Source organism: Leuciscus leuciscus, assembly GCF_965113295.1.
Source record: "Leuciscus leuciscus genome assembly, chromosome: 1".
Lineage (NCBI taxonomy): Eukaryota > Metazoa > Chordata > Actinopteri > Cypriniformes > Leuciscidae > Leuciscus > Leuciscus leuciscus.
In genome coordinates this window covers 21,970,053-21,996,603 of record NC_138725.1, presented here as the reverse complement: position 1 = coordinate 21,996,603, position 26,551 = coordinate 21,970,053, and the positions used below count along the sequence as shown (strand labels likewise).

The 26,551-nt window shown below is 44.0% G+C and overlaps 1 protein-coding gene across 1 annotated transcript in view; it reads left to right on the top strand.

The window, feature by feature from the left end:
* LOC309493888 (uncharacterized protein) overlaps window positions 1–26,551 on the top strand; it is a gene marked incomplete at its 5' end in the record, with an annotated part of 160,197 nt that overhangs the window by 6,038 nt on the left and 127,608 nt on the right. The window contains 3 exons of the mRNA XM_082163171.1: window positions 6,398–6,499; window positions 6,575–6,666; window positions 6,952–8,322. Of these exons, the coding sequence (XP_082019297.1) occupies window positions 6,398–6,499; window positions 6,575–6,666; window positions 6,952–7,051 (294 nt within the window). The 3' untranslated portion in view covers window positions 7,052–8,322. The remainder of the gene's footprint in view (window positions 1–6,397; window positions 6,500–6,574; window positions 6,667–6,951; window positions 8,323–26,551) is intronic.

The window sequence follows — 26,551 nt, the reverse complement described above, 5'->3', positions numbered from 1 at the left end:
GTTTTATGACGGAAGAAAGGACTATCGTATATTGTTTTGCATTCCTTGGTGAGCGCAACGAGTTTTCACGGTGCTAAGGTGATGATGGATTGAAAGTTGAACGTCATGCTGGTTTGGCAAACTAAATAAAGAAACACCTTATGCATCAGTCGAGACTCTCTTTTTGGATCCAAGGGCTGCTACAGATTATATGATAGTCAAGTTCCTCTAAAGGCTGTTTTCATCGGTACAGTTTATGTAATTATCTAAACAGAACTTCCCCTAGACTTCTATTGTTGTAAAAGGTGAAGTGTCATTTGTGTCAGTCAAATAGATAGTCCAGCCTAAACTCGTGCCGGTGACTGAGCAACCAATGTCGAGATGCTCAAACAAACAGAGCAATGTATTGATTGAGCCACAATGACACACTGTACACTTTTCAGCGCAATCAATCTAACTGGGATAGGAGAATATATTTGAAGGTACACTATGTAACAACATTTAAATACATCATCAATCCTTCCTCCAAAACATGTTTTTGTCTTACCGTGATTCACTATGGTAACCCTGACATCAACATAGTGTCGGCCCAGATCCGAGCCACATCTGATACATGCGTACAGGGCTTCAGACTGCGACCAAAATTTGAGAGTGTGCAACTGAATTTTACATCCAGTCGCACATGTGCGACCAGTCATTTTTTTTTTACGTTAAACGTGGAAGGGCCGCGTCAATGAATCCGGAATGTGTAGCAGGCCAATGATGACGAGTGTGAGAAGAATAGGGAATGGCCACTGTAACTGGCTAATGTGTGGAGGGGGAGGGTCCTAGAGATAATCGAGCATGCCTAAACATCTGTTGACAAATATCAATGTCACAGACACAGTTGGATGATGATTCAGAGTCAGAGGTTTGTGAGGTGATAAAGCCCGAACCCACCATTTTCGGGAAGACTGGCTGAGAGAATTCAGCTGGTTGAGGTACTGTAAGGAGACGAACTCCATAAACTGCGAATGTTGCAGGCGCTACCCCAGAACTGCGGGGAACACAAAGTTTGCAGACAGTGCAGGCACTTCGCTAGATAGACACAATCTCAGCCTCAAGCATTGAGTATGCCGTGACATGTTGAAAGTGGAAAAAAACTGCGCTACTCATTTCTGCTTCACGGACCGTTTAATAGTTCGAACCAATAATAGACAGCGCAGAGCTTCTCTGGCCAGTCGCGGGCCGATCTCGATCACGCGACAACACCGTTACATCGTGGAGATCCAGTGAAGAAATCCATTGAGTTCGCCACATAATTAATAACATTGCTGCGAGATCCAGTGAGAAACATTCAGATTCGACGCAGAATTCTCTGTTATAAACCATATCAGATCAAACAGCGCTAACGTGGAAACCAGGAGAAACATCGTGCCATGAACGAACAAGTTATAGAAGACTTTAGGTCCATAGATCAGCAACATTCACCATGGATTTAATGTAGTAACACTAACTGTAACTATGGTATACTATGGTTATAACAGTAGCAGAATTTACGTATAAATTGACAATTTTTACGATGTAGGCCGAAAATGAGCTTCCCCTCTTTGAAAGACCAGCAGCCGCCACTGCTCTCTAATATCTATTTTGTCACTCATTTTGCTTTTGAATTAATATTAAGACATTATGAATGATAATAATTAAAGTTAACTTTGTCAAAACACCTCAAATTAAGCTCAGTTCTTTGTCATCCCACAGTGCTACCAAATACTTTCTGTAGAACTTAGTGCCGCTGCCCTCAAATGTTAGTCTGGAGCCCTCTGAACTTAAAATAAAAATGCACATTGTAATTTCTGTATGTTAAGTCTATTTATTATCAAAGCATGTGTCAGTAATACAGTTATTTGGGGGGGAAATGTGAATAATTGCATTGCAAGGTGATTTAAGGTGTGCCCCTAAATTTTCTGCTTGCGCTCCTAAAATTTTAAGTCAGGGGCTACAGCGCTCCTAATAAAAAAAGTTCGTCTGGAGCCCTGCCGTACCAGATTTGGGCCGGATCTGGGCCGACACTATGTTGCTGTCTGGGAAACATATTATAAGTGTTTATATTTTAGACCCGTCACAATGTTTTTCCGTGGGAAATTAATATTTTACAATATTACTATTTTTACTGGATTTTGTATTAAAAAAACTGCTTAATCAAAAGCTCACTGCTTGGTGAGCAGAAGAGTTTATTTTATTATTTTATTTAAACATTTAAACATTTCCCAACCCCAAACTTTTGTACAGTTGTGGAAATGGAAAACAAATTTTATAAATGGCATTTATGATTTATATTATAAAATATGATTTGGACAATTTGTTAAGTTCTGTTCCGAATTGCTGTTTTTTCACCTCCTTTAAAATTCTGGAAATTAAATGGTTCACTCAGTTCAATTCTGAATGACACACAGCACATGGTTTTGTCGGATTTATCTTACTTCTGTCATATTGGTATTTTGGCAATTATTTTCATCAATTATATGTAGGTCAAACTCAGGAGTTGTTTACACGACACCGTTTTCAACTAAAAACATAAAAACTTTTTATGCGTTTTGGTCCTTCGTTTACATGACAACGGCGTTTTGGGTGCCTGAAAACACAACTTTTGAAAAAGGGGTTTCAAAGTGCAAGTTTTTGAAAGCGGTCTCCGTGTAAACATCAACAACATGAATCTGTGAAAACGATGACGTCATGCACATGCGTATTAGTGTTCAGTCTATAGTGTTTCATCGCCATCTAAGTGAAAGTGAAAGTGACACGTGACGGCCAAGTATGGTAACCCATACTTGGAATTTGACCTCTGCATTTAACCCATCCAAGTTAATGCACACACATTAGGAGCAGAGTAGTGAGTAGTTAACACACACACACTGCAAACGTGGATACACACACCCAGAGCAGCGGGCAGCCTTTGTGTGGCGCCCGGGGAGCGATTAGGGGTTAGGTGCCTTGCTCAAGGGCACCTCAGTCATTTCCCACCGGCCCTGGAATCAAACCAGCAACCTTTGGGTTACCAGTTCAACTCCCTAACCACTAGGCCATGACTGCCCCTAATGAACTGGCAGCAGAACACAGCGTTTTTAGTCGTTTCCGCGGATCTGTGTGAATAATGGGGATCGTTTTGAAAATGGTGTCGTCTGTGCGCGGAAAACTCAAAGTAAAAACTTCTCGCTTTTAAGCGTATCGTTGTCATGTAAACGTACCCTCACACTCAAACATGTTTTATATAATTATGTTGACTTTCCATTGTTTTGGAGGAACTGGATGAAAAGAAAGCGGACAAACAAGAGCAGGATGGAGAGCAAGATGAGCTGCATTCAGATCAAGCAGCACAATAAAGGGTTTCAGGAGCTGCTCGGGAAGATCAGCAGGCAGAAGAAGCTCATCGAGAAGATCTCCACTGAGATGAACTGCAAGGTGAGAGAAGGATGGACAGAAGCAGTGCTGTTGGTACAATTCTTCCTTAAAGTCATTTAACATTGCTATGGTGTAAGAAATATTTGTTCCACTGTTAGGAACCTGTACATTTTAAATCACTCACTGATAGGATTGTTCTAAACTTTACATTAATATAACAGCTTTTTTCTATAAGTTCAGAGTTAAGTGTGCTATTATGGTCATTTTTCCCATTACAGTAATGAGAATGAGATTTTTAACAGGTAATGAGAATTTGGTGGAAATGTGCTTGATTGCCTTGATTGTAATGTCACAATGCATCCTAAAATAGGCATAATTTCTTGTTTCAGCCCCACTTTATATTGAGTGTCTTTAACTACTATTTTAATCATATTTTAAATGAATAATTTAAAGGTCCCATGACATGAAATTTCCACTTTCTGAGGTTTTTTAACATTAATATGAGTTCCCCTAGCCTGTATATGGTCCCCAAGTTTCTAAAAATTTTAATCGGTGTAAATCGAGCTTTTGCTATTTTTCTCTGCCTTTGAGAAAATGGAGGCTCAACCGGGCTGATCTTGAATCTCCTCCTTATGACGTCATAAGGAGAAATGTTACCTCCCATTTCTCTGCTTTGCCCGCCCAGAGAATATTTCTCGCCCATGAGAAAATGAGCTAGGAAGTAGAACGCGCGCGCGCGATTTTAGTTTGTCCACGAGAGATATCATGGCTTTTGAGCGAGCGAAGCATAATAATTGCTCAATAATTGGATGTACAAATGAACATCGAATGGTCAATACAGAGCTGGGCTTGCTGAACGTCGGACAAGTAAGTCAACAAATTATATATAAGTGTGTTGCTTTACTGTTTATGGTTACCTAGCTTCTTACACGTAATGTGGCTGTCACATTAGCTATGCAGTTACTTGCGCTAATGTAAAGGTAGACAGCATCAAGTTACACATACTGAGTGTTGTACATTTCTTTGTTATTTGGATAACCGTTTTCCTGTTGGTTATATGGCGCGCGCGATATCCGCATTTCAAGATCGCAGAGCTTGATGTAATTGTAATAAGATAAATACAGACGTTACAGATCTCTCATGAAAAGGCAACAGTAGGTTCGCGTTAGCTACATGATGATAACTGTGTTTTTGGAAAGAGATTTCCGATACAGTACTAAGGACCACTAAGGACTATATTAAAGCCTACAAAAAGTAGCATGTCATGGGACCTTTAAAATAATTTCTGTTATTTTATTTTTAAAGATTCAACCAATTGCACATTATTTATTTATTTATTTTTTACTCTCTGGGGTTCCTTGCGTGGCAGTCAAAAGTTGTTTTTACCAATTTTGTGCTATATTTTTATTCAATAAAGTTTTTATTTAATATTTAGTATTTTTAGGCAATTTTATGGTACTAGATTATATTTATGTAGTTTATTAACTTAAACTGATAAATATTGAATGCTTTGGAGCACAGACTTGAGTTTGATCTCTTTTCAAAAACGACACTTGGCAGATTATTATTGTAAAGTTGTAAATTAAAAAAAAATAATTACTAGCAGCTAACTAAACCACAGCAGGTCTGTCAACAGAATCCAATGTCCCTCTCTACTCACCCTGAAGCTAGCTGATGTTCATCGTGTCAGGAAACATTGTTGATGCAGGGAGTATTTTGATTTTAACATTTTGTGTGCAGCTAACTGAACAAGCGATCCCATTGGATGAATTCGTCCAATCACATTTGCCATTTATCTGCCTCGACTTTCTAAAACGCACAGTACCTCAACCATGTTTTAGTATTTTTCTCTGAATGCACACGACATATATAAGCAGTCTCTATTTAATAAAATGCATAATGTGCTTGTATACAATACATGAGAGTGCATGACAGGCCCTCTAACCCAACAGCCCTCCAACCTCCCACCACATTTCCCTCTTATAACACCATGAACAACTATTGCTCCATTAATAATTGACTATGTACATTGCAAATACAATCTGGATCATACCTGCATTACTTTTATTTCGTGTAATTTACAACGTAACGGCGTTGCATGCTCGTAGTTTCTTTTGCACTTGATCAGTGAGGCGAATCGATACAGCGCGCGCCTCTCCCCCCAAACGATCCTGTACTGTAGGTGGAGCCTGAAACTGATCGTCCTCCTTGTGGTGGTAGTCAGTACTACTGGCCTGTCCCTCACAGGCTCAAACACGTAACCAAAATGACTCATTTTCGTGTGTATAGGACCTGCAGCTGCAGCTGCCATATACCTTCGCAGGTCCTACCATTCCAGTGACGTCATCAGAATTGCCAGCGTTCTTATACTAACAAACGCAATTTTTGTGTTGCTTTTAAAAAAAGCTATATTGATATTTTTAATAATTTTTTTTAGTGTAATTTACTTTTAATTGTCATAAACAACACGTTATAAAAAAAATTTGTTTGCAGTTCAGTTCATCTTTAAGGGCGCATGCTTGGCCATAATCAATGTTGAGGTTACTATTGTCTTATATACAATTGTTGTAGTCAAAACAGTTTTTAATCCAATTACATCAGAAGTAACTGTAAATAAATTACAGAAAAATTAGGAGTAATCCCTTACTTTACTTTTTCAAGGGAAAAGTAATTAAATTACAGTAATTAATTACGTAGTAAAATGCCTAACACTCACCACTGTGACAACAACATAAATCAACTAATTGTATTATAATTGTATAATATCATGATTAAGAATTAATATGTCTATGTGTTAAATATTTTAGATAAGATATATTAAGATAATTAAGATAAAATACTTAAGTATATTCAAGATGTTACTTTATGGTTGCATCACTTGACATTTTTTGAGTAATTCAATCAATACTGGGATTGAGAGTCAGTATTTACTTTTCTAAGACCTTGTCACTTGTTATTTTAAATCGATATTTAAAAGGTTTCTGCTTGTCATATTCTCAAGAAGACGTCTTTGCTTTGTGTCTGTGAATGTTTGCAGGCTCATGTCCACCCTGCCCTCTGCCCCGGGACTGCCCTCTCACAGGTCCAGCCGGCCCTACTCTGTGTACGAGCTGGAGCATGTGCGCCAGCACTACAGGAGGTGAGACTGCTCGAACACACACATATTTACCACTGCCTGTCCACAAGAGGGACTCAACTTCACTGTGTTCTGCAGATTCCACACACTAAACCTGGCATGAACCCCATTGATCTGGACAGCAACCTCCTGTACCGGGCACAAGTCTTTTATTTTTTTTCTGATTGGATGTAAGTTTGGAATATGATTCATCTGGAACCTGGTGGGTTTGTTCAAGAGAAAAGAAAATATAAAAATCAATTTTAATTTAGAAATTTTAAACATGATCATCATAAAAGAGGTGTATCTTAGTCATTGCATGTATGAATTGCATTTGTAATGTATTTCTGAATGAATTAATAGATCTAGACAAACACAGCTGACTGACTTCAGGAACAAAGCTGACTGATAAAGGTCAGTGTTGCTGTCACTGCCCTCATGCCTGACATGTGGATTGTTGATGGATGGTGTTGCAGGAAACTGGAAGAGACCCACTGGCAGTCCCAGAGGTCCAGTGTAGTGGATGCTGGCCGTGGAAGTGCCAAGACTCAGCGCAGCCACTCAATTGGGTTATGAGGAGCCAGCTTTAAAGGGGTCCTGTTGTGCTTTTCCATTTTCTATTTTATTATTTTATATTATATTTAAATTTTATTTTACAGAGTCCACTTTTCAAGAACTGCAACGAACGGCTCGTTCAGGCTACAGCGCGATTTTCCCAGATCTTATGAAATCATAATGTTTCTCATTTAATAATCTCCGCCCACGCAATACGCAAATGTTTTTTTTGCAAATGATAAATCACTTTTGAGATTTGTGCTGGCTACTGTATACAGGCCACCAGTGCACCATACAGACTTTATCAAACAATTTGCTGACTTTCTATCACTGGCTGCAGATAAAGTCCTAATTGGTGATTTTAATATACATGTAGATAACGAAATAAAAAATTGGATGACTAGTAATTTCCTACTACTTAATTCTGAAAAAACAGAGATTCTAATTATTGAACAAAAAAATTCCTCATGTAATAATCTAGAATACTGTCTAACACTTGATGGCTGCTCTGTCAAGTCTTCGTCGTCAGTTAGGATCCTGGGTGTGCTCTTTGATACCAATCTTTCATTTAAAAGTCACGTGTCTAATATCTGTAAAACCGCATTTTTCCATCTTAAAAATATATCTAAATTACGTCATATGCTCTCATTGACAAATGCGGAACAATTAGTCCATGTGTTCATGACATCAAGGCTAGATTATTGTAATGCTCTACTGGGTGGTTGCCCTGCATGCTTAATAAACAAATTACAGCTGGTCCAAAACGCAGCAGCTAGAGTTCTTACCAGAACCAGGAAGTATTACCATATTAGCTCAGTTCTGTCAACACTGCACTGGCTCCCTATTAAACATCGTATGCATTTTAAAATATTGCTGATTACTTACAAAGCACTAAATGGTTTAGCTCCGCAGTACTTGAGCAAGCTCTTAACGGATTATAGTCCTTTACGTCTATTGCGATCTCAAAATTCCGGCCAGTAGATAATACCTAGAATATCAAAATCGACTGCTGGTGGTAGATCCTTTTCCTATTTAGCACCAAAACTTTGGAACAGGCTTCCTAACATTGTCCGGGAAGCAGACACACTCTGTCAGTTCAAAGCTAGACTAAAAACACATCTCTTTGACCTAGCATACACAATAACACATTATAGACTTTTTATAATTCAATGTTAGGCTGCATAGATTAGGTCAGCCGGAATCGGGAACACTTCCCATAAATCCTGATGTACGCGTTACATCATAAGAAGAATGGCATCTACGCTAATATTAGTCTCTCTGTTTATCCCGAGGTTTACCGCAGTCCGCCGGATCCAGGCCGTATCCAGATCTTATGAAGGACCTGCGCCTGGACGCGACGACAGCGCAGTCCTGAAATGTCAACTAGGCTCCCTCCCCTCCCTTTACCTATCTACAGATAAAGCATTGTCGGGATAATTCCGGTTCGCGTGGCTACATGGAAGCGATAAAAATTCGGTATTATAAATTTTAAGGCCAGACAAGTACTATGTTGAGGGTTGATTTGTAGGGAAGGACTACACGCCTGCGCACATTAAAACGCGCATACCTATAGACTGAACTCGTAATACGCACGTGCACGCCATCGGCGTTCTCACTGGTTCGCGTTTTTGAAGTTTCCCACTGGTTCGCGTTTTTTTAAAGTTTGCGCTGAAAGAACTTAAGAGTTTTCTGTTAAAACGTTGTCGTGTTAGCGGCCCCAAAGTTAATAACTAAGGATCCTTGTGACGGAAGTGAATCAATCAAACTAACTTAAGCTGGACAATAATTTTATTCTAGAGCTGCTATAAAGCCAAAAACACTTTACTTTAATTTCCTATTATCAATGTAAAGCTGCTTTGGAACAATCTACATTGTTAAAAGCGCTATATAAATGAAGATGACTTGACAAGTCATTTCACTCGGCGGCCATCTTTGAGACCCATCTTGGGCATGCAAGTTCAGCTCCTATCTTTTAGAATGGGGAAAAATCCAATCCTCCAAAACTGTTCGCCAAGCTTACGATTAAATTTCATACCTTAACCTTAAATCACCTATGAAACCTGACAACAACTGTCTCATAAATTTTGTTTGTAAACGCTCGAATCATGACAGAAAACTACTTGGTTACTAACAACTCGCCGCCGTCGAAACGCCTCTCAGGTAAAGCTACTGAAGACGCCGGCTTCATTCGCCACCTTCAGCACGCTGTGTCGCTGTGCCATCCAGTGCGCGTATCCTTTTACTGCTTATTCTCGTGTGTTCACTGCTGCGTTCACACTCTAAACGAGTAATATTTCGAAGGCGTTGTTTCAAATGCCTCACACCACATGCGCCTCGTGTAGAGGCCCACTCGTCGGTGGAAACCGACACATTCTGTGCGCTTCCTGCCTGGGCCGCGACCATGCCGAAGCTGCACTCGCTAAGGGCGGCTGCCCTGAATGTGATGCCACGGACCTTACCACTCTGCGGGCTTGACTCGCCTTCTTCGCCGACGACGACCCGATCCCCGCCCCTTTGCTCGAGCCGCGCAAGAAGAAGCGCCGCTCACAAAGGGAGCCTGAGCGAGCTGAGACAAGCGAGCTCACGCCGGCCCAGTCCCTGCATGCCTCGGTCTCTCTCCAGCAATCTGCCTCGCCAGTCCTGTTTACACAGGCAGACCAGCGCCCCTCTCTGCGAGCGGTGGACCTTGTGTCGTTCGGGCTTCGGACGAGGAGGAAGAGGAAAAGGATGACAGCCTTTCCCTTGCGGCTTCGGACTGTGATGACTAGGTGGGGTCCGTTTCCGGCCCCCCACCATCCACACAAGACAGCGTGAGAGCCAACATTGACTCAGAGCTTCTCCGTGTGCTCACTAAGGCCATGGCAGACCTCGGGCTCGGCTGGTCTCCATCCAAGCAACCATCACGCAGCAGGCTCGACGATTGGTTCCTGCAAGGGCGCCAGCAGACACCTCAGCAGAGGCCCGCCCCCTTCTTCCCCGAAGTTCACGATGAACTCACTAAATCGTGGAAGGCGCCACACTCAGCTCACATCAAGCCCTCCTTTTCTTCAGCGCTCTCCAACGTCAACGGCGCTGAAGAGAAAGGCTACGAGGCGATCCCCCACCCTCGAAGAGCCGGTGGGCGCTCAACTTTGCCCAACTACCGCCGCGGGATGGAAGACTAAGGCTTCACATCCCTCCAAGCCTTGCCGCGCTACATCTACCCTCGCTGGCTGTGCCGGCGCTCCATACGATGGCTGTACTACAAGTCTTCCAGGCCAAACTTCTCCGTTCCCTAGACGAGTCTGGACCTGAATCTGAGGCTTTCAAGGACTTGCGCAGCGCCACCGACCTGGCCCTGCGAGCTACAAAGTCTACAGCCCAGGCCATCGGCAGGAGCATGGCCAACCTAACAGTGCTCAAGCGGCACCTATGATTGAACTTAACGGACATGAAAAAGGGAGATGGGGCGGCTTTCCTGGACTCTCCCATCTCCACTTCCGGTCTTTTCGGCCCGGCTGTTAAGAGCTTCTCCGAGCGCTACACGGAGGTGCAGAAAGCATCACAGGCGATGCGCCACTTCCTCCCCAAGCGCTCCAGCTCGGCTTCGAGTCGCCAGAACAGGAGGAAGCCTCCTCCTCAGCAGCCCAAGCCAGCGCCGCCGGTCACCCAGCCCCGCCCAGCGGCTGATGTCCGTCGCCGCTCCCGCTCTGCTAGACGCGCTCCGTTCCCTGATAGGCGGGGACCCCGACCCAAGATTGCGTTGGACCCCGAACCTCGTAAGCCGTCCTAGCCACGGGGAGAAAAAGAGAGAATTCGAGTCCCGTCGAGGCCGGACCGATCTCTCAAAAATCCCTCAGACATTTTCCAGTTCCCGCTCAGGCGGCTGGAAATGTAAAATCTGTAGCAAACGAGTCTGCCGCGAAGCACGCTCGCCCGCAATCAAACGGATTTTGCATTTCCAGCCGCCTGAGCGGGAACTGGAAAATGTCTGAGGGATTTTTGAGAGATCGGTCAGGACTCGGTAGGACTCGAATTCTCTCTTTTTCTCCCCGTGGCTAGGACGGCTTACGAGGTCTGGGGTCCAACGCAATTTTGGGTCGGGGTCCCCGCCTCTCAGGGAACGGAGCGCGTCAAGTAGAGCGGGAGCGGCGACAGACTTCAGCCGCTGGGCGGGGCTGGGTGACCGGCGGTGCTGGCTTGGGCTGCTGAGGAGGAGGCTTCCTCCTGTTCTGGTGACTCGAAGCCGAGCTGGATCACTTGGGGAGGAAGTGGCGCATCACCTGTGATGCTTTCTGCACCTCCGTGTAGCGCTCGGAGAAGCTCTTAACAGCCGGGCCGAAGAGACCTGAAATGGTGATGGGAGAGTCCAGGAAAGCCGCCCTATCTGCCTCTTTCATGTCCGTTAAGTTCAACCATAGGTGCCGCTCGAGCACCGTTAGGTTGGCCATGCTCCTGACGATGGCCTGGGCTGTAGACTTAGTACCTCGCAGGGCCAGGTCGGTGGCGCTGCGCAAGTCCTTGAAAGCCTCTGATTCAGGTCCAGACTCGTCCAGGGAATGGAGAAGTTTGGCCTGGAAGACTTGTAGTACAGCCATCGAATGGAGCACCGGCACAGCCAGCGAGGGCGGATGTAGCGTGGCAAGGCTTGGAGGGATGTGAAGCCTTAGCCTTCCATCCTGCGGCGGTAGTTGGGCAAAGGTGAGCGCCCACCGCCTCTTCGAGGGGGGGGGGGGGTCGCCTCGTAGCCTTTCTCTTTATTGCCGTCAGCGTTGGAGAGCGCTGAAGAAAAGGAGGGCTTGATGCGAGCGGAGTGTGGCACCTTCCACGATTTAGTGAGTTCATCGTGAAGTTCGGGGAAGAAGGGGGCGGGCCTCTGCTGGGGGGTCTGCCAGCGCCCTTGTAGGAACCACTCGTCGATCCTGCTGCGTGATGGTTGCTTGGGTGGAGACCAGTCGAGCCGAGGTCTGCCACGGCCTTAGTGAGCATGCGGAGAAGCTCTGAGTCAATGTTGGCTCTCACGCTGTCTTGTGTGGATGGCGGGGGGCCGGAAACAGACCCCACCTAGTCATCACAGTACGAAGCCGCAAGGGAAAGGCTGTCATCCTTTTCCTCTTCCTCCTCGTCTGAAGCCTGACATAAGGTCCACCGCTCGCAGAGAGGGGCGCTGGTCGGCCTGTGTAAACAGGACTGGCGAGGGAGATTGCTGGAGAGAGACCGAGGCACGCGGGGATTGGGCCGGCGTGAGCTCGCTCGTCTCAGCTCACTCAGTCTCCCTTTTGAGCGGCGCTTCTTCTTGCGCGGCTCGAGCAAAGGGGCGGGGATCGGGTCGTCGTCGGCGAAGCAGGCGAGTCGAGCCCGCAGAGTGGTAAGGTCCATGGCATCACATTCAGGGCAGCCGCCCTTAGCGAGTGCAGCTTCGGCATGGTCGCGGCCCAGGCAGGAAGCGCACAGAATGTGTCAGTTTCCACCGACGAGTGGGCCTCTACACGAGGTGCAGGTGGTGCGAGGCATTTGAAACAACGCCTTCGAAATATTACTCTTTTAGAGTGTGAACGCAGCGGTGAACACACGAGAATAAGCAGTAAAAGGATACGCGCGCCGGATGGCACAGCGACACAGCGTGCTGAAGGTGGCAAATGAAGCTGCCGTCCTCAGTAGCTTTATCCCACTGAGAGGCGTTTTGAACGTCGGCACTAATGATGTTAGACTCCGCCAGTCGGAGATCACCAAAATTAACATTAAAGAGGTGTGTGAACTTGCAAGTACGATGTCAGGCACTGTAATTTCCTCTGGCCCCCTTCCTGTTCGCTGGAGTGATTAGATAGTTAGTAGATTGTCCTCACTCAATGGCTGGCTGTCTGATTGGTGTCCACGTAATAATATAGAATTCATAGACAATTGGAAAAGTTTTTTGGGCAGACCTGACCTGTTGAAAAGAGATGGTTTTCATCCCTCCTGGGATGGTGCTGCTCTTCTCTCTAGTAATATGGCACATAGTCTTAGAGCTCAAACATGACAATCTGGGGCACAGGTCAGGAAGCAGACAGACTGGCTTAACCGACCGTCTGCTAGCTGTGTCACGTCACCAATGTCAGATAAATCCCATCACATAGAGCCTCTTTCACCTAGCTATCATCATATAGAGACTGTGTCTGTTCCCCGAATTAGTACATACAAAAAACTCCTAAACCCATTCAAGGGTAAAAATTTTATTTATGTTCAACAAATAAAAAACAGATATAATACGGATGAACAAATGATAAAGCTCAGGTTACTGAATATTCGATCACTTACTTCAAAAGCAATCATTGTTAATGATATGATTACAGACTATAATCTAGATATTGCATTAGTTTTCTGTCATGATTCGAGCGTTTACAAACTAAATTTATGAGACAGTTGTTGTCAGATTTCATAGGTGATTTAAGGTATGAAATTTAATCGTAAGCTTGGCGAACAGTTTTGGAGAATTGGATGTTTCCCCATTCAAAAAGATAGGAGCTGAACTTGCATGCCCAAGATGGGTCTCAAAGATGGCCGCCGAGTGAAATGACTTGTCAAGTCAAGTCAAGTCATCTTCATTTATATAGCGCTTTTAACAATGTAGATTGTTCCAAAGCAGACAATATTGATAATTGATAATAGGAAATTAAAATAAAGTGTTTTTGGCTTTATAGCAGCTCTAGAATAAAGTTATTGTCCAGCTTAAGTTAGTTTGATTGATTCACTTCCGTCACAACGATCATTAGTTATTAACTTTGGGGCCGCTAACACGACAACGTTTTAACAGTAAACTCTTAAGTTCTTTCAGCGCAAACTTCAAAAAACGCGAACCAGTGAGAATGCCGATGACGTGCACATGCGTATTACGTTCTTTCTGCGCAAACTTCAAAAACGCGAACCAGTGAGAACGCCGATGGCCTTCCCTACAAATCAACCCTCAACATAGTACTTGTCTGGCCTTAAAATTAATAATACAGAATTTTTATCGCTTCTATGTAGCCACGTGAACCGGAATTATCCCGACAACGCTTTATCTGTAGATAGGTAAAGGGAGGGGAGGGAGGCCTTCACAGGAAAGAGCCTAGTGGACATTTCAGGACTGCGCTGTCGTCGCGTCCAGGCGCAGGTCCTTCATCAGATCTGGATACGGCCTGGATCCGGCGGACTGCGGTAAACCTCGGGATAAACGGAGAGACTAATATTAGCGTAGATGCCATTCTTCTTATGATGTAACGAGTACATCAGGATTTATGGGAAGTGTTCCTGATTCCGGCTGACCTAATCTATGCAGCCTAACATTGAATTATAAAAGTCTATTATGTGTTATGTGTATGCTAGGTCAAAGAGATGTGTTTTTAGTCTAGCTTTGAACTGACAGAGTGTGTCTGCTTCCCGGACAATGTTAGGAAGCCTGTTCCAAAGTTTTGGTGCTAAATAGGAAAAGGATCTACCACCAGCAGTCGATTTTGATATTCTAGGTATTATTAACTGGCCGGAATTTTGAGATCGCAATAGACGTAAAGGACTATAATGCGTTAAGAGCTTGCTCAAGTACTGCGGAGCTAAACCATTTAGTGCTTTGTAAGTAATCAGCAATATTTTTAAATGTATACGATGTTTAATAGGGAGCCAGTGCAGTGTTGACAGAACTGAGCTAATATGGTCATATTTCCTGGTTCTGGTAAGAACTCTAGCTGCTGCGTTTTGGACCAGCTGTAATTTGTTTATTAAGCATGCAGGGCAACCACCCAGTAGAGCATTACAATAATCTAGCCTTGATGTCATGAACACATGGACTAATTGTTCCGCATTTGTCAATGAGAGCATATGACGTAATTTATATATATTTTTAAGATGGAAAAATGCGGTTTTACAGATATTAGACACGTGACTTTTAAATGAAAGATTGGTATCAAAGAGCACACCCAGGTTCCTAACCGACGACGAAGACTTGACAGAGCAGCCATCAAGTGTTAGACAGTATTCTAGATTATTACATGAGGATTTTTTTTGTTCAATAATTAGAATCTCTGTTTTTTCAGAATTAAGTAGTAGGAAATTACTAGTCATCCAATTTTTTTATATCAGCTATGCATTCCGTTAATTTTGTGAATTGGTAAGTTTCGTCTGGGCGTGAAGACATATAGAGCCGAGTATCATCAGCATAACAGTGAAAACTACTTGGTTACTAACGTAACCTCAGTTCCCTGAAATGAGGGAACGAGTATTGCGTAAGGCTAGCTTCGCTGACCTCTGGAATAGGAAGCAACTCGCCGCCGTCGAAACGCCTCTCAGGTAAAGCTACTGAAGATGCCGGCTTCATTCGCTACCTTCAGCACGCTGTGTCGCTGTGCCATCCAGTGCGCGTATCCTTTTACTGCTTATTCTCGTGTGTTCGCCGCTGCGTTCACACTCTAAACGAGTAATATTTCAAAGGCGTTGTTTCAAATGCCTCACACCACCTGCGCCTCGTGTAGAGGCCCACTCGTCGGTGGAAACTGCCACATTCTGTGCGCTTCCTGCCTGGGCCGCGACCATGCCGAAGCTGCACTCGCTAAGGGCGGCTGCCCTGAATGTGATGCCATGGACCTTACCACTCTGCGGGCTCGACTTGCCTGCTTCACCGACGACGACCCGATCCCCGCCCCTTTGCTCGAGCCGCGCAAGAAGAAGCGCCACTCACAAAGGGAGCCTGAGCGAGCTGAGACAAGTGAGCTCACGCCGGCCCAGTCCCTGCATGCCTCGGTCTCTCTCCAGCAATCTGCCTCGCCAGTCCTGTTTACACAGGCAGACCAGCGCCCCTCTCTGCGAGCGGTGGACCTTGTGTCGTTCAGGCTTCGGACGAGGAGGAAGAGGAAAAGGATGACAGCCTTTCCCTTGCGGCTTCGGACTGCGATGATTAGGTGGGGTCCGTTTCCGGCCCCCCACCATCCACACAAGACAGCGTGAGAGCCAACATTGACTCAGAGCTTCTCCGTGTGCTCACTAAGGCTGTGGCAGACCTTGGGCTCGACTGGTCTCCATCCAAACAACCATCACGCAGCAGGCTCGACGATTGGTTCCTGCAAGGGCGCCAGCAGACCCCTCAGCAGAGGCCCGCCCCCTTCTTCCCCGAAGTTCACGATGAACTCACTAAATCGTGGAAGGCGCCACACTCAGCTCACATCAAGCCCTCCTTTTCTTCAGCGCTCTCCAACGTCAACGGCGCTGAAGAGAAAGGCTACGAGGCGATCCCCCACCCTCGAAGAGCCGGTGGGCGTTCAACTTTGCCCAACTACCGCCGCGGGATGGAAGACTAAGGCTTCACATCCCTCCAAGCCTTGCCGCGCTACATCCACCCTCGCTGGCTGTGCCGGCGCTCCATACGATGGCTGTACTACAAGTCTTCCAGGCCAAACTTCTCCGTTCCCTAGACGAGTCTGGACCTGAATCTGAGGCTTTCAAGGACTTGCGCAGCGCCACCGACCTGGCCCTGCGAGCTACAAAGTCTACAGCCCAGGCCATCGGCAGGAGCATGGCCAACCTAACGGTGCTCAAGCGGCACCTATGGTTGAACTTAACGGACATGAAAGAGGCAGATGGGGCGGCTTTCCTGGACTCTCCCATCTCCACTTCCGGTCTTTTCGGCCCGGCTGTTAAGAGCTTCTCCGAGCGCTACACGGAGGTGCAGAAAGCATCACAGGCGATGCGCCACTTCCTCCCCAAGCGCTCCAGCTCGGCTTCGAGTCGCCAGAACAGGAGGAAGCCTCCTCCTCAGCAGCCCAAGCCAGCGCCGCCGGTCACCCAGCCCCGCCCAGCGGCTGATGTCCGTCGCCGCTCCCGCTCTGCTAGACGCGCTCCGTTCCCTGATAGGCGGGGACCCCGACCGAAGATTGCGTTGGACCCCGAACCTCATAAGCCGTCCTAGCCACGGGGAGAAAAAGAGAGAATTCGAGTCCCGCCGAGGCCGGACCGATCTCTCAAAAATCCCTCAGACATTTTCCAGTTCCCGCTCAGGCGGCTGGAAATGTAAAATCTGCAGCAAACGAGTCTGCCGCGAAGCACGCTCGCCCGCAATCAAAAGCCGTTTTTACGGCGACACAAATAAAACAAGAAAAGAGCTCTTTTCTCCATGTGTCATATGTAGGTCATGTGCCCACTATAAAGTTTGCACACCTGCACACTAGCACTGTCCCCACAGTTACCAATTCACCATCACAGGCTGCGATTTTAACAGATGTAGAAGGTGTGCCCACCACAAGGTCTGCACCTCCACACACAAACACTGTGCATACAGTCTCAAACACTGTGCGTACAGTCTTTTAAAAAGAGCTCTTTTCTTGTTTTATTTGTGTCGCCTAAAAATGGCGTTTGATTGCAGGCGAGCGTGCTTCGCGGCAGGCTCATTTGCTGCGGATTTTGCATTTCCAGCCGCCTGAGAGGGAACTGGAAAATGTCTGAGGGATTTTTGAGAGATCGGTCAGGCCTCGGTGGGACTCGAATTCTCTCTTTTTCTCCCCGTGGCTAGGACGGCTTACGAGGTCCGGGGTCCAACGCAATCTTGGGTCGAGGTCCCCGCCTCTCAGGGAACGGAGCGCGTCAAGTAGAGCGGGAGCGGCGACGGACTTCAGCCGCTGGGCGGGGCTGGGTGACCGGCGGCGCTGGCTTGGGCTGCTGAGGAGGAGGCTTCCTCCTGTTCTGGTGACTCGAAGCCGAGCTGGATCACTTGGGGAGGAAGTGGCGCATCGCCTGTGATGCTTTCTGCACCTCCGTGTAGCGCTCGGAGAAGCTCTTAACAGCCGGGCCGAAGAGACCGGAAATGGTGATGGGAGAGTCCAGGAAAGCCGCCCTATCTGCCTCTTTCATGTCCGTTAAGTTCAACCATAGGTGCCGCTCGAGCACCGTTAGGTTGGCCATGCTCCTGACGATGGCCTGGGCTGTAGACTTAGTACCTCGCAGGGCCAGGTCGGTGGCGCTGCGCAAGTCCTTGAAAGCCTCTGATTCAGGTCCAGACTCGTCCAGGGAATGGAGAAGTTTGGCCTGGAAGACTTGTAGTACAGCCATCGAATGGAGCACCGGCACAGCCAGCGAGGGCGGATGTAGCGTGGCAAGGCTTGGAGGGATGTGAAGCCTTAGTCTTCCATCCTGCGGCGGTAGTTGGGCAAAGGTGAGCGCCCACCGCCTCTTCGAGGTGGGGGGTGGTCGCCTCGTAGCCTTTCTCTTTATTGCCGTCAGCGTTGGAGAGCGCTGAAGAAAAGGAGGGCTTGATGCGAGCGGAGTGTGGCACCTTCCACGATTTCGTGAGTTCATCGTGAACTTCGGGGAAGAAGGGGGCCAGCGCCCTTGTAGGAACCACTCGTCGATCCTGCTGCGTGATGGTTGCTTGGGTGGAGACCAGTCGAGCCCGAGGTCTGCCACGGCCTTAGTGAGCATGCGGAGAAGCTCTGAGTCAATGTTGGCTCTCACGCTGTCTTGTGTGGATGGCGGGGGGCCGGAAACGGACCCCACCTAGTCATCACAGTCCGAAGCCGCAAGGGAAAGGCTGTCATCCTTTTCCTCCTCGTCTGAAGCCCGAACGACACAAGGTCCACCGCTCACAGAGAGGGGCGCTGGTCTGCCTGTGTAAACAGGACTGGCGAGGGAGATTGCTGGAGAGAGACCGAGGCACGCGGGGACTGGGCCGGCGTGAGCTCGCTCGTCTCAGCTCGCTCAAGCTCCCTTGTAAGCGGCGCTTCTTCTTGCGCCGCTTCGAGCAAAGGGGCGGGGAGCGGGTCATCGTTGGCGAAGCAGGCGAGTCGAGCCCGCAGAGTGGTAAAGTCCATGGCATCACATTCAGGGCAGCCGCCCTTAGCGAGTGCAGCTTCGGCATGGTCGCGTCCCAGGCAGGAAGCGCACAGAATGTGGCGGTTTCCACCGACGAGTGGGCCTCTACACGAGGCACAGGTGGTGCGAGGCATTTGAAACAACGCCTTCGAAATATTACTCTTTTAGAGTGTGAACGCAGCGGTGAACACACAAGAATAAGCAGTAAAAGGATACGCGTGCCGGATGACACAGCGTGCTGAAGGTGGCAAATGAAGCTGGCGTCCTCAGTAGCTTTATCCCGCTGAGAGGTGTTTTGACGGCGGAGAGTTGCTTCCTATTCCGGAGGTCAGCGAAGCTAGCCTTACGCAATATGAGAGACCTCTCGAAAGGGAACAACATTTTTCAGGCTGGATCAAGCTAATGTACATGCACAGTGGAAGCGCATCTGATTGTTTCTATTGGAACCGGAGCTTCTAACAGCAGCTGCAGTGACACGATAACTTTACCAATCTCCGATTGGCTCTTATTTAGAAGGCGGGACTTATTCGCCATATTGAGCATTGCATTTTCTTCCATTCAAAACAATACGAGTGAATATCAAAATCGACTGCTGGTGGTAGATCCTTTCCCTATTTAGCACTAAAACTTTGGAAAAGGCTTCCTAACATTGTCCGGGAAGCAGACACACTCTGTCAGTTCAAAGCTAGACTAAAAACACATCTCTTTGACCTAGCATACACATAACACATTATAGACTTTTATAATTCAAGGTTAGGCTGCATAGATTAGGTCAGCCGGAATCAGGAACACTTCCCATAAATCCTGATGTACTCATTACATCATAAGAAGAATGTCATCTACGCTAATATTAGCCTCTCTCTTTATCCCGAGGTTTACCGCAGTCCGCCGGATCCAGGCCGTATCCAGATCTAATGAAGGACCTGCGACGACAGCGCAGTCCTGAAATGTCAACTAGGCTCTGTAATGGGAAAATTTGATTTCCATTGATCTTCAACATATATTGCAACATAATGTCACATGTCTATATTGTGGAATGTGAACAGGATATATGTATGTTTGTACACCTGGCGTAAGCAAGACATGCACAGTAAGACAAATGGTTAAGAACCTTTAACTCTTTAGGTATGGAAGATAATTTAGCCAAGGGGGGTTAGAGGGGTCATTCTATTCTAAATGTGATGTAGCCATGCTGGGTGAGTGGAAAACTACAGAGAAAAGACCTTGAAGAAGGAGTATAAGAAGGGAATTTCCTGGGCTGGGTGTCAGGTCTTGCTCACGTCACGGGGTAGCTGCTGTGATTTTGTGACTAAGCCTCATGGAGGAGAATAAATATCTTTTAAATACAATTTGAATTTGATGATTGTTTAATTATTGTTTTTGCCACAACAGCTCTTTCCTGTGAAGGCCTCCCTCAGTTTTTAAGGTCAGAAGTCTGTTTCCCAACAAAGCAGAAGTCTTTTTCTTGAAGATTCATAGAGGAACAGACCATTCTAAGACAGACCATTATACTGTTGTTTCTGATTCAATTACATGATTATCAGTAATAAGCATTTCATTTCCTCATAAAAGACGTTCTCACTGTCTTATACCTCAAGGCCTGGTTTCACAAACAGGGCATAGATTAAGCCAGGATTAGGCCTTAGTTAAATTAGGACTTTTAATTAGCTTTTATAAATGTGTCTTAGAAGAAAAAAAAACATTACTGGTGTGCATTTTGAGACAAAATAATGGCACAGACATAATTATTTTAAGATATGCCAGTGCAAGTTGCTTTCAGTTAAAACAGCTCAAACATTCAGTTTAGTCTGGAACTAGATTTTAAGGGTTAGTTCACCCAAAAATGAAAATTCTGTCATTAATTACTCACCCTTGTGTCGTTCCAAACGCGTAAGACTTTCGTTCATCTTCAGAACACAAATGAAGATCTTTTTAATAAAATCTGGTAGATTTCTGTTCCTCCATTGACAGCTACGCAACTACAACTTTGACACTTAAAAAAAAAATGCATAAAGAGATCGCAAAACTGATCCATATGAATTGAGCGGCTTAGTCTAAATTTTCTGAAGAGACTCAATCGCTTTATATGATGAACAGATTTAATTTAGACTTTTATTCACATTTAAACATACATCATAGAACAGATGTGCTGCGTAACACAACAATGAACCTCATTGATTTCTATAAGAAAAATACAAATAAAAACATACCACTCTGAAATGCCCTGTGAAATTCGAGCTTGCAAAGTCCATGCTTGAAATCCGTTCTGCACGATCTTCTTGTTTGTTAACATTGTCAGGGTCTGAAACGGGTTTGAAATGGTTTGAAATTGATGCGATCGTTAATATTTACATCTGAGTAGAGCTTGCGGTTATGTAGGGGCGGGACAATTCCTGAATACACGCTAAGCTTTGCGAATCACAACACACTGTTCCAGCTAACCAATCATTTCCCGGGTTATATTCAAAGGAAACTATAGTGAAAACAAAACATATTATAGCTTTAAATAATTTCACAACAACTTGCATTACAAATTTTTTTTTTTTACATTATGTATAAAGACACTGAACTATACATATAAGTTTAGAAATAAAATAATTTTAATAAAAGGACATTCCTCCAAAAATAAATTGAACCATGATCAATTAAATATCAAATATTTCAACTCCAGACAACAAATGATAGATATTTGAGAGAAAAAAACACAGAAAAATCCTTGAACCCTGTTTTGAGAATGTGCCTGTGTGTGTGCGTTAGTCGTTACATATTTTTAGCTTATCGGAGTTTTGTGAGCTGGTGCTGGGGTTTCCTTGGACGAAAAGTTCGAGTTGTGATTCCAGCTTGTGTGGTCCTGAGGATTCAAAGAGAGTTTCCTGATGCCCAGGGCAGTTATGTAGGTTTTCGACCACCTATTGATTAAACCGAGATACCCTACTAGAGATGGCCTCCTCCTTCTCTGGCCGGTCATACTCTGCACACAATGCTGGTGGTATTGGTATCCTCAAAACATCATCCACATATGGTGCAGGATCCACAAAGACTTTATCAAATATGAGGTCCAGCAGGTCATCCACATATCCTGTGCAATATAACATTTTATTTTATTTTTAATTAGTAAAATATTGAGTTTTCAAATAGCTTGTAAGAAACAATGCAAAAAAGATATGTACATTTGTATTAAATTTGTTAAGTAAACTCATTTTATACATACTGAAGGTTGCTTGTGTCTTCACTTCTCTGACCCGGTATTCTCCCTTCTTGGCCTTTGGAAAGGTCACTTTGAACACCGGTCGACCAGCTGCTGTTGTGGCTTGAGGACGCCCGGCATTCTCATTGTAATGTAGTGCAGCCAGGTATAGTCTGTAAGCAATAAATACGTTTTCAACATACAATGTCTACAGTGTATGTAAAAGTAAATTTATTTTTACAACAATAACATTACCTGCACAACAATGGAAAAACCACATTTTTTGGTGTAAACCGTAGTATTACACTGTGGAAAACCTCGATAGAAGAAGTCTGGAAGTGCGGACTTAGCTTGGCAACATCCTTCAAAATTCTCTTGTTGGAGAGAACTCTCTCCAATTTGAAATATGGCAGTGTTCCTAAATTATTGGAAGTGTTATTATAGTATAGACATGTGCCGGTATTCGGTAATGCGATAAATCGCGGTAATGAATATGCACGATATTGTTATCGCGGGCACTTCAAAATACCGTGAAAAATAATAGATCCGAATTTAGATTTTTAGAACGCGCATTATAGCTTATTTTCCATCAACCGCTTAAACAAACACTGCATATGCTGCGCGAAACACGTGCGCACTCTGATGTAAACAATCGCCACGTGTATAATAAGCATGCGGCCGGTGCGCACTTCTAGTCTAATGTAAACAGTCCTCACATGGAGAAGCAGCATGGCGGAAGGGGGAATGCCGCCGCCTACAGTCTATGGCCGCCGCCGATCTATCCGGATCCATCCCGCTTCTAAAAGCAGAGCTGCCAACTCGACGCATTCAGCTTGAGACTCTTCACACGCTCACGCCACACATCCGTTTTCTCACGCAGAGAAAAATCGCGGAGCAAAGAGGACACGAAGACCGTCAAACAAGACAGAGCAGGTTACTTTAATATGAAACAGGAGAACAATTGTGTCACAGAACGTTACATTTAAACTATTTAATGACCAGCAGCATGTTAGATGACTAAAACATATAGATAAAGAGGAGTATTTTGCTGAATATGTGCTCTGCACTTTTTTACATATTTATTATATTTTTACTTGTGTCATTACATAATTGTTATTATAATGAAAACCACATTATATTTGATTTAATTAGTTATTTGTAACCTTTAATAATACCAGCTGATAGGGCTCTATATGGTTACATAGCATTATGTGAATTTTTTTTTTTTTTCATTGAGAAAAAAATAACATGTGGGCTATCTACTGTAGCCTTCCTAATATTTATCCAAAAATAAGTCAATATTGAATCAAGATTTAAATCAAATCCCAAGTATTGAATTGAAATCGTTAAATTTGTGTTAAGCAATACAAACAGTAGCCTACCAGTCATTGTAACATGTTGTCACTAAACTTAATAAAATTCAGTTTAGTTACCAAATGTTTTGACAATCACAATTACACCTTGTGATGCAAGTTTTATTTTATTTTTTACATCCCCCCCAAATCCATCTGTTTCTCATGTGCAATTAAAATATCGTGATAATACCGTATACCGTGATAAAAGATCACTCAATTAATCGCAGCATGAAAATGTGATACCGGCACATGCCTATTATAGTATGATATGTAATTTTAAATAAAAAAAAGGCAAGCTATATGATCTGCATACATTTTTTTTTAAAGTAACTATTGCTTCTTTAGCCTACATACCAGCAGCTAGCCACTTTTTTGTGTCTCGACTTCTCCTTGTTCCATGTAGACATGCTGGAAAATTGCTGTCTTCGTGTGTGTGCTTATTTTGCATATGGTTTAGCATAGACGTCCATTTAGCCACTCTTTCAGGTCCACTGCTTGATGATGCAGCAGTCCAATAGATGTGTTTTTTTATACTATGCAACCATTTACATATTTTCTCACAACCCTTCAACTTGCACACTTTTTCCAGCTGCTTTGAAATTCCTGGAGATTGCAATTAAATACAAACATGACAACACTCACAATAAGTAGAGCAATGTGTCATTACATATAATGTAATGGTGGTGTTTATATATATATATATATATATATATATATATATATATATACACATACATATGAATATATATATAAATAAATGTTACGCTAACACATAATCATCCGCTAATACAGTTTCATCGCAATTATTAGTCTGTAAAAATCTAGAAAATGATATGATGGTAGTAAGGTTATTTACCTTTCTCTACGTGCCAGACATCATAGAATTGGTTGACATTGCGTTCCCTGAGGAATTTTTGTATTTGCGGATGTCGGTCAGTCACAATGCAGACCAGAGTCACACCACGAGCATCCAAAAAGTCAAGACCTTGTCCAGTTGTACATCAACAACGGTGTTTGTCTCCAGGTCCATCATTGTGTAACTGCCATATTTGGCAGAGTGCCCTTCAAAAACAAAAATACATAATCTCTTATTACACAATGTGCCTTGTCTAAAAGATAAAATTCTATTTATTTATTTTTTCTTTCTAAAAAAAACAATGTAAATTTGTCCCACAATGTACCTGGTGAGTCAGCCCTCATATCTCCTCCAACAATGACCTTTTCCCTTTGAGCCAACAGCTGTAGCATCTCATCCTGCCAGTTTCTCCATTTGTAAACAATAGCAGGCTCAATGCACATTTGTGCATGATGACGAAAGGTGTCGTACTTGAAAAGATGTAACTTCATAGCTGCAAATATCTGACAACAGATAGAGAAAAGTTGGTAAACAGTAAATTAATAAACATAATATTTTTTACATTATAAATGTTTAGTCTCATGTAGGCCATGAGATGGGACCCCAAATTTGGGCTACCGGTACCATTTTGAGGAATTACATTTTTTTTTTGATTTTCAAGAAGGTACATCTCTAGTGTTGGAAAATGTGTGATAGCATCCGATCCATGGTAGCTTTCATGATAAATCAACACTTATATCATCCTAGCTCAAGGTAAGGTGTTCAGTGACTACAAGAGAGAAAAATGCTTCTATAATCCAAACGGTTGTTATTTGCATTGGAAGAGGCAGTGTCTGGGCTTTAAAATGATGTGTCAACCACCTTTCTAGGCCTCTGGGGCGCTGAGAAACTTTGATTTGAAAATAGTGTATTGTTCTATTGAACAAGTTTATGGTGATATGGCTGTTTTGTTTTGTCTTTTGATCCCATGCTTTTTCTGATTTGGACTTTTTCACGGAATTCTACTTGAGAATTTTGTGCAAGTACTTTTCTGGAGGTGTGATAATCAAATGTTTTATGCTGTTTCAGGCTTAGTGGTGGTGCTATCCACTTCAACATGGAAAAGGAGAAGGGAATGCCAGAAAACAAGTGTATCATACACCATGCTTCCTCAGGCTCTGATACTATACAAATACAAATTATACAAATTTGTACAAACTCAGTACAGAGAGCATTCCTGTAGGATATCTTCATCTTCCTCAAGGTCCAGACAAGGTCTCTTTGATGAAGTCGTGGAAGTCATACACAACAGCTGTATGAGAAACTAATTTTTTGCTAACATCAAAACTTGACAATGTTGTCTCTGTCTGGACACCTGGAATATATAATTCAGCAAAGTTTCAGCAAAGATTCACTTTCTCTATCGTGGCTATTCAATTCAATTCAAATTTAATTGTATAGTACTTTTCACAATACATTGTTTTAAAGCAACTTTACAGAAAATGAATTTCGAAATGTACATATAAAAATACAGTTAGTTAATACAATTATATAATATTATATTGCATACTAGGCTTATATAATATAAATATAGTTAAAAACATCAACATACCGATACTCCTGTGGTGTGTTTGAAGCATTGACAGTTGTGTACCAACACTGCATAGCTGTGATGTTTCTGTCTGCACGCCAATATCCCTCGTTCTACAGCTTCGTGTCGATGTGCTGGCCTTTGTATAAACATAGCAATTTTGATGTCTTGTCTTTACAGAAAACATACACAGTTTTTAATACAATATCTTTTAAAAAAAAAAATTATAAACGTGTGGTTACACACTATACAAACAAGGTTTAAATTAAATACACAGACATCCTACGACGACAACAACAACTTTAGACACATTTGTTGTTGAATTGGCTGACATCGACTGAAATGACTATTTGCTCAAAAATCATAAAATACACTTACTTCTTCTGGAGGTGATGTTGGATCGCGAACAGTAGGCAACGATCCAAACTTGAGGATTAACTTTGAAGCAAGACCTGCTTTGAACTGACCCTCGTTCACAAAACAGTCAGTCAGAAAATGATTTGAGCAAACATAAACGTATTTTGGAAGTTTAAGTGGCGCCTTTCCTTCGTGAATAAAATCCATCCACTGCGTTTTTAGTGGCTCTGATGTCGGAAGTAAGTGAAAACTACTATGTACATTATTACATCCCACAACAGAACACTTATGTTTCTTAGAAGACATTACTGGCTGTCGTTGAAACAATGGAGGATGGTGTACAGATCACCGAGGGCGGGGTCTATGCCAAAACCACAGTGTCAATCAAACCACGTCGGAGGGGCTTAGG